Source organism: Saccoglossus kowalevskii, chromosome 10 (assembly GCF_978046115.1).
Source record: "Saccoglossus kowalevskii chromosome 10, keSacKowa6.1, whole genome shotgun sequence".
In the NCBI taxonomy this organism is placed as follows: Eukaryota; Metazoa; Hemichordata; class Enteropneusta; family Harrimaniidae; genus Saccoglossus; species Saccoglossus kowalevskii.
In genome coordinates this window covers 16345727-16355216 of record NC_140650.1, presented here as the reverse complement: position 1 = coordinate 16355216, position 9490 = coordinate 16345727, and the positions used below count along the sequence as shown (strand labels likewise).

Below are 9490 nucleotides of genomic sequence, written 5' to 3'. Positions count from 1 at the left end.
GTTCTGTTCACAGTTTTGCATGAAGGTACATGATTTATTGTTTCATTCGATCTGCATCTCCAAATTTAATTTCAAAGCAAGCATGGTCAGCATGTTAAAATGCATAATTGTATAAGTTTATCCATAGCGTATCATAGAATTACGATCGCTGTATTGAAATTGACATTTATATTGTTACCCAACGTCATGTACAATAAGTCCTAGACTGTGTTTCAAAATATAATCGCCATTCAGCCGAACTATTTTAAAATAGCAAACTTACACCATTCCCGTCCATTGCTCCGGGCGACTTTAACTCGGCGATACGTCTGGTTACGTCAAAATTATATGATTGATTACATATTATAGTACACAAAAACCTGCCCAGTTTGTATGCACAATGTACAAAGCAACCCATTAGATAGATCAATAAAATCTGTATTAGATGGCCACGATACTTCCGATTGTTGGCGTCAAATCAAATATGTTATTGCTACTAAGAATTCTCGTTCTGCAAATCCAATGATTATACGTATGTAATGAGTTGTATGATGAGTATTCGAGTGTTGTATATCGTCAACTGATACTGTGTTGTGAACCTTGAATTGGAAAAGCGCTGTGGTTCTTTGACAGTGTAGTAGGACCAATTATATTGTATTTGTTTATATGTAAATTGATTTAATTTAATAATGGAAATGTACAATACGTCGTGTGTGGTTATTACAAATCACAAAACGCGTGCGACGATAAATGATTACTCGTAGCGTGATTTCTTTCATTGCTACATCTTCCACAAAATGAAACACATTTGTGCGTTCCTATGGCAACTAAATATTATCATCCCAAATACTGTAGTATGTGTGTTATTGTTGTTGTTCAATGTCAGTCACTCACACAACGTCTTGAATTCTCGGGCAAAGAACAGCTGGAAACGTAACGCTCAAACTGTAGTTGTTATGTGCGCGTTCGAGTTTCGTGTAAATCCCACACACGTCGAACATTAGCGCTAAATCACACTTTGAACGAGAAAGCTAATAATCTTTACAAAACACGAAGTAATCATGCTTACTGGTATAATAGATATTATGATTACTGTTCATTTTCACGAACTAGCAAGAACAGATTAAAATCAACGCCCAAGGCTCTCTGAAGCTGCAATCATGCATCATTTTACCGGGGGTTATGTAATTAGTAGTCGAAGTTGATGACCGTGTTACAACGTCTTCGATTGATTGCGTCTTTTAACGTGTATATTTACGTTGCATTATTGAAGATGCCACAGATGATAGCATTCAACTTGTTAATGTTAATGATTAAGAATTTGTTGTAGTAGTACGTGCAACGTCTCCAACGAACGAACTCCTCTCTAATTGAAGGCCTAGTGATTATTTAGTCTGAACACGCTGCTCTCGTTAAGTAAAGTTCTAAATCAAACAAAATTTTCAGCTGATTTTGTATAAGTACAATGAGAGTGTAGTTTAATTTAAGATGTATTTCTGTAAATATCTTTGTTACATTATTCTAAAACATTATTCTAAAACTCACAATAATTCACACGCCAAGCATGTGAAGTATGTGGACAGGAGATAATCCCATTCGTCTGTATTGCACTCTCCTTTGTTTCCCATCAATATTGTATTAGACATCAATTACAAATGGCCGCCGAGATTTCGTTGAGAGCGAGAGTGTCACGAGACTATTCCCCCCTTTTGTCCTTTTCCCCCCTTCCATTCTCCCCTAGCATATCGTCCACTGTTGCAAAGACCATCGTTACATAACATATGAGAATAGTGGGCTTGATGACTGGGGAGAATGGCACCTTACTTGTGGGAAAAACACATGTCTCGTGGACCTCTCGCTCACAACGAGATATTTACGGCCATTCGCGTTCAAGGTTTACTGCATACACGTAAAGTGGCCAATAAAATTGGCCTTTGTGTCTTTAGATGGCGCATATGTAATTTAGACTATATGGGATTTGTGTTCGGTTAATGACCTCAGCCTACGTGTTCCTGAGCTCTGTAGCACCGTTCACAACACTTGTTTTGGGTACTATGCGTAGAACGAACTATAAATATATTGGTAAAACAAAATAAATGTGCCGCATGCATTATTGTTATTTTCGAAATACGTAAGGTATCTCCCAAACAGATCAGACCCACTGGCAACAAGATTAATGTCCGTATAGTATCTGACTGTTTATACAGTCTTTGACATAACAACAAAGCCACATCCGGGGAATTTTGAATAATTGATTAACCATCGTATTATTCACTTTATTCAAACGCCGCAATATCCGAGATGCTGTCTGTCAAATTAAGATTACAAGATTTTGACTCTAAGAAATTATACATTATACATTATGTCACGATATCAAGGTTGGATCAAGCAGCTGTAGAAAAATTGTCCATTATTTGTTTTCATTTCAGTATCTCATTGATGTTACGCGAATGACTGATATTGAGAGTTTGATCGAACCATACTGTGGTATAATGCACACAGATTCACACGAACATGTGTATGAAACAAAGAGTATATTCTTCGATTGTTACTTACAGATTCCGAATCGGACGAAAAGTGTACAGTTTATTTTTGAAAAACATAACCTCTCTGTTGATTACATAAGCACGTTTGGCTCTCCTGAAACCTAGTGTATCGCGAGATTTGTAGTTTTGTTTTATTATCTCGCCCGGTATTTTGTATATGATAAACTAAATACACTAGAGTACACGGGAACTGATAACTGAAGCGTTTTCGAAGATGTAGCATCTCCCGAGATTCAATATGTCATGTGAGATTACGTTATAATATATTCCAAGACAAGTTACATCACACGCGTACAAAATCCAAAAAAAAACCCGATGATTATGTTCTTTAGAATAAAGAATTACGAAACAATAACATGCTATGTAAATTAAACTGGTAGGTTTTGAAGGAATTTGATACACAGTGTTTTACAAAAACGGGACACAAAAAGCTTTGATTTGACGACATTGCGCTTCGAGCTAAGTAATAATGTATTTGTAATACGTCAGTTGTCAAACAGAAACACGTCTGCCCATTAATATGAAAACATATTTGTACCATGAACGTATGTGATACATACTTTTGAAAAAAAAGGTTATATATAGTATTAGGAAAAAGTGTGACGTGGCGGTTGATGAGTAGGACACACACCTTACGTAATTGAACGCAAGAAACGTTGTTTCATTCGTTGTTGTAGGAAAATTGTTTCATTCCCTTTGACGTATGCCGCACTTGCTTGTATTCTCGAGTGTCTTCCAATACAATAATGTTCCTGCTTTATTATACATCTTGCAAGAGATTTCAAAATTCGAATAGGCAATGAGTGTTAATTAATTCATCCATTTTCATTAACATTGTTCAAATACACATTACGCTCATTTGTGCATTGGCGAAATCGATCATAGATAAGTAGTAATTACTGTGAAGCCTTTACAAATTTTCTATATAATTCAGTGCCTGGTTTACAACGTTATTACTCATTCGAACAAATGACAGTCTATGAATATGGTTGTATGTTTATTCGCTAATTTGTCTTTTCTGTGCCACTGAATATTTCGAGATATACCAATTATAGTATGGCTTACACAGATCGCAAATCGTAGAAATGCAAATCACAAAAATAAAAAAAGTGGATTTCCTCGCTAGTTTCTTACAGCATATTGGGTTGGAAAACTGATTGTCACTGTGTTGCACGTGGACCAGTGCTGTGCACATAACACTTTCCGTTACGTATACTATACATATACTTATTTTGGAGAACGCGAAGAGACGTTGAGATTTCTTAGACAGTTTTGTGGAATGCGTGATATGAGGCTATCCATTCGATCGTACACGCTCGTACAAATGAATGATAGACAGATAGACAGAGGTGAGATCCCTAACCATTCAGACAAGTGCTTAACCACTCTTTTTAAAGCTTAGTTTGTGACTGTATGCCACGAGGACCAATTTAAAAACAATCAACATTTTAGAAAAATCGACGAATGTCACCAGGCTGATGACATCGTGACAGGAGTTCATTAAAATGGAAATATAATTTGACCTCCACCTGGAAGCCGTATAATAAGTATATATTTGGATAAAGCCTGTCATATATGATATATATAACAAATGTTTCAAATGGCTAGCCAATAAATATCCAGTATTCACGTAGAAGATAAATAAGAACAGTTTACAATTAAATCGAGGAGATTCTGCTGGGGTGAACATTAACGTCAAGCTGGATGAAATACTGATTTGACTATGATCTGATTGTATGATTCATTCTGAGATAATACTATCAAGTTAGATACATCAAGCTAGTGAAATATTGAATGGCTAGTAACACATATAAATTACCTGAAACATTTATAACTGCTAATTGAACTGAGGCGAAAAATAACAAACCATACCAGTACAACCAAAGCACCAACCTGGTTCAAACCTTGTACGCCGCAAATCCCCAAATTTAGATTAAGTAATAACTATTTTTTTCTAAATCAAATGAAGCTAGCGTAGGATTGTATTTACAATGAAACAAAGTTCACATAAAGTGATAAAAAGATGATTAGACATTTCATCAATTTTTCACAGAAATCATCCTAAGAGAGTGACGATTTGATTGGACATGGAAGGCATCTTTTAATTGACCACTGGACACTGATGTATTTTTGTGTTGGTATCTGAGTTGAGTGAGGCTTATTCGTATTTATAGTGCGGCATATCTGTGATTTGAAAATGAATAGGTATTTATAAATACGTTAGACAATATTGACGAGCACATATATTGTTATTTGATAATGTATAATGATAAATGCATTTAAAACTATGATTCACCATGGCAACGATGTTCTCGTGTCACACTCCTGAGTGAATGAAATTCTCTAATACGCATGCGCACCACACGATAACAAACACCGTACATGCGTACTAGTTGTTTTAATTTTGTGAGAAATCATTGTCTGAGTTGGTGTGCAGTGTGAAGTAACAAAAAAAGCATTGAAAATATGTTTTCGTTTATATTTTTAATAGTAGAATGTTAATCAAATGTATGTAAAATACATCAAAATTGGTGCAAGCTATTTTTAATGTATAGATTTTCAAATTTACTATATTTTAGTGGCATGTTATTGACGAATTTGTTTCAACAGTTGTCTGATTTCAATAATAAATAGTATCAAAAAGGTTACAATTATTGTCGTCTTTGTAACCAATAATCAACCTGCATAAGCCGTTACTAACAAAACCTCTTCTCATCCAACCATTTCGAGTGATAATCAGTGATCATTACTGAAACGTGAATCGTCACTTTAACTGTGCTCACTCAATTACGTTCAACGTTAATAACATATCTGCAGAGAGTGATTTTAGTGCCACGTACGTTGACATAAAAGTGATATAAACATCACACTGCTTAAAAAGAAAAGTGAAGCTCAGCTGGATTATTATCGTACAGCTACATTAATCGTATTTTTTACTTAATTCTCAATATCAAAGTATATTTATCTCGCGACGTGGCACAAATGCCAGGGATTTATTGATGCTTCGAACATTTAGTTATATTTTTACTATCACTGGTTACGTTTAATGTTATTTGCCAGCACGATAAGAAATGACGACAATTTAAAGGTCACTGTTAGTTAATAATGTTATCAATATCTTCTTCGTGTCGAAATTCGCTTGATAAAATAATATATCAAAAGTTTAATATTTCAATTCACAAGTAATACGGGAGTGTTTATTATTTATTTATTTATTTATTTATTTATTTATTTATTTATTTATTTATTTATTTATTTATTTATTTATTTATTTATTTATTTATTTATTTATTTATTTATTTATTTATTTATTTATTTATTTATTTATTTATTTATTTATTTATTTGTATATATATATTCATGTTTCCATTCCTCACATGTACTCATCTATTTTACCCACATCCACCATTGTGCAAAGAAAAAAAACGATAATGAGTAATAAAATGTTCTCCCTTTTCAATTTGAAAAGATTAAAATTGCACAAAACATGTTTGCCGATGTCGCGATATCGTTGACGTGTTTCCGCGTACAATGTGCGCAACCGCCAACGTATGATACCATATATATATGAGTCATTAGCTAAGATTCACAATAAAATATTTTTGTGAACCGAACATACAAGGAAGAGTGAGAAGGACTGTTTTCCCGAGTGAAGACCCGGGCAACAGACCCCATACATATATACTGTATGCCATGAATTAACACTCGCCATACCGTCAGTGTGTAAGGCTATAGTGTAATTGATTCGTGTGTAACCTATTAAAGACCCGCCGCAACTGTTTTTTTTTAGCTGAGCCGGGGGCATCATCAAATAGGCTCATTAAAACCTTTGAAATTCATCCATATAGCAGTTATTACGCCCGTGGTTTGTTCTTAGTTGAAACAAGTGTCACACTCTAATGGGTACATGTTTCACGGGTGTGAAAGTTACTGTGTTTTGTCTTGTTTGTTTTTGTTCTCATAGAATATGTTTTCAATTAGTATAACCCTCTGTAGACTTTGATGAAATTTTATATTAATATTCTCTTATCTTTTGCAGATTTCTGAATTGCTTATCTTCTACTAGCAATCATGTCACCACCAGAATGACCAATAACCAACGCGAATAGTCGGCGATTGGAACGGCTGTTTGTATACGCTTTTCCACCACTTCCTATTATAATCATAACCGGGATATGGCCAAATGTATTACCATAACAATAACAAGCTACGACGTTGATGAGTGTAAACAAAGGAATGTATGCCCCTGTATTTTCCTGTGTGCCACATTGGAATAAGTACTTAATGTTCATTCACTATTAACCGATCGGACTGAAATTGCGAGAGCGTACACAACGTTCAAAATGGGTGAAGATTATTTGACTATTACCGCTCGTTTTTGAACACTGTGCCCGACCACGCCATTTTGTGCAATTGTTTCATACCTATGCCTGTCTTCAACGCTACAAGACGAGATATGTTAAGATGTATTACAACAATTCAAGTTATGCAGCAAATACAACTTCGCTGAATGGAGAGATTATCATATATTTATCGGCGGAAAACATTTTTGTGTCTATTTTCGCAATAGCTGTCACTTTCGTGACGGTCTTTGGAAATACTTTAGTAGTTCTGGCGGTGCTGACAGAGAGACGACTCAGGAAAGTCTCTAACGTCTTTATTGTAAACTTGGCGGTGAGCGATTTGCTTGTTGGATTATTCGTAACACCGATGGCCGCTATTAGCTACGTCACGGAATACTGGTCGTTTGGAGTGTTTGTATGCGACCTTTTTATTTCCTTGGATGTAATCTGCTGTACAGCGAGCATATGTAGTCTCTGTGTTATTAGTATCGACCGGTACAAAGCTATCACCCAGCCGCTGAAGTACGCATTAAAAAGGACGCCTCAACGGGCTGCCGTCATGGTTGCCATTGTGTGGTTCGTAGCTCTTGCTGTTGCGCTTCCACCGCTGTTTGGGTGGAGAGAAGACCGTAGTTCCGAAATCACAGAGTGTTTAATCAGCCAAGAAGAATCATATACCATATACTCAACAGTCGGTGCATTTTATCTCCCATTGTTTATCATGGTGGGAGTGTATCTGAAAATTTTTCAAGCCATTAAAAATCGCAGGAAGAAATTTCTCGACCACGGAGACGTATCGACGACACAGGTGCATTTGACTTCTACGAGCGATAAGAATAAACATTCAGTAAACGCCGAACAGATGTATCCATTAAGGAGGTTGCGTAAAGAGACCGGTGACAGTAAAACAAAAACAGAGGTTGTTCACCCGCAGATAGGTTACCGATTAAGCAAGCAGCAAAGTTACTCATTATTCGTGTCGGAAGATGAAATTGATTCTGACGATGATATGACTGTGATCCCACTTCCGGAAACGGCACTGACTTGCTCCAACTCATATTTGACTACTTTAGCTGCGATTCAACTCCAGCGTAATCTAACGATGAGTAACCCGGATTTAGTTCAGATAACGGCAAAGAAGGTCAGAAAAAAGGCGTGTTGTGGAAAAGGGAGGCGACCTAAAAAACCGTGCTTGACGCCAGCGCTGCGGAATCGGCGTTCAATTTACAACAAACAGGTGTCCTTTGCCAAACAGTTGTCCTTTCGCCTGAAAACATCGCGCTCGTGTAGCGTTAGTGGCAAGCTGGCCTGTAACGGCAAGGTAAACGTGAAATTCAAAAGAAAATACAGATCACCAATAATTGTAACACCTCCCGAACACACTTCACGAAGCTCATCGTCGCGTGACGCGCGCATATCCGTCTCGCAAGAGAAAAAAGCCGCCAAGACGCTAGGGATAATCATGGGAACGTTCATTTTTTGCTGGCTGCCATTTTTTATTATGGCGCTTGTTCTACCCTTTTGTAAGGAGCATTGCCAGAATTTTCCTATCGTCGTCATGGATATATTCACGTGGTTGGGATATATGAACTCGGCGCTGAATCCGCTTATTTATACTTTTTTTAATCTGGAATTTAGAAAAGCTTTTAACAGAATTTTAAGATGTAAATGTTCTTCATACTCCTACTGAGGCCATGTTAATACATTTCATTCACGTACTCACATTGCTTATTTTAAAATATCGGCGTGACTATAATCGATTTAATACTAGACTCAATATAATTTTTAGATATAACGACACATCATGTTCAGACAGTTACAAGCAAGCGGTTACGCCATTTGAAGCGATTTGGTGAATATCATCACACTTAAACAACAAAAAAATCAAAACATTCGCCGTCAGTGTCGTTGTATGACGTGATAGCATAAGTCATACCCGGTTTACGTCACTCAATAACACTTCAGCCTTGTAGCCGTCTGTCCTTATAGGCACTTTATACATTATAAGGACATTATTTGTACCGCAACCCCCACAGGAGAATCGAATACTCTACGGATACACTTAGCACCTGAACATTTACCGGAGGTAATACGCTTTCAAAGAAATATCCATAGTGAAATGTAATACCTTACACAATCATGACACTAAATGGGGGATCAATTACTCGATTCATAGTCCACACTTCGATTGGAAATAACCACTATTTATAGATAAATCAAATAAGTCACCTATATTATCTTTGATGATTCCGCTGCATGAAATGCGCGGCACGCTATCTTGGAAACTGTTCCGACTTAAAGTCAATTATTGAAAATCGACAATTTTATCAAATTGATACGACCTTTGGCTTTCGCTCGGCATCGCAATGGCAGGTGTACATAATGTGATAAGTGTATCCTTGAAGCTCTGGTTGCTGACGTCATATGCATGTAAGTCAACAGCACGTCTCTCCCATTTTGCAATAAACACGACGCAGCTTGCAGAGAATTGTTGATATGTGTGTGAACTTTAAAAATATCACACTATCGTTATGTAAGTTTTACCCACAATGCACATCAATACGCAAATCGGCTAGGAAGTGTTTTATTCCAATTTTGCAGGTAAGCCTTAATATTAAGACA

The 9490-nt window shown here is 36.4% G+C and overlaps 1 protein-coding gene across 1 annotated transcript; it reads left to right on the top strand.

The window, feature by feature from the left end:
* The first annotated feature begins 6989 nt into the window (after positions 1-6989).
* Positions 6990-8558, top strand: LOC100376637 (5-hydroxytryptamine receptor 1A-alpha-like). The gene has a single exon (XM_006820627.2). The coding sequence runs from the start codon at positions 6990-6992 to the stop codon at positions 8556-8558; it is 1569 nt and encodes a 522-aa protein (XP_006820690.1).
* The last annotated feature ends 932 nt before the right edge of the window (positions 8559-9490 follow it).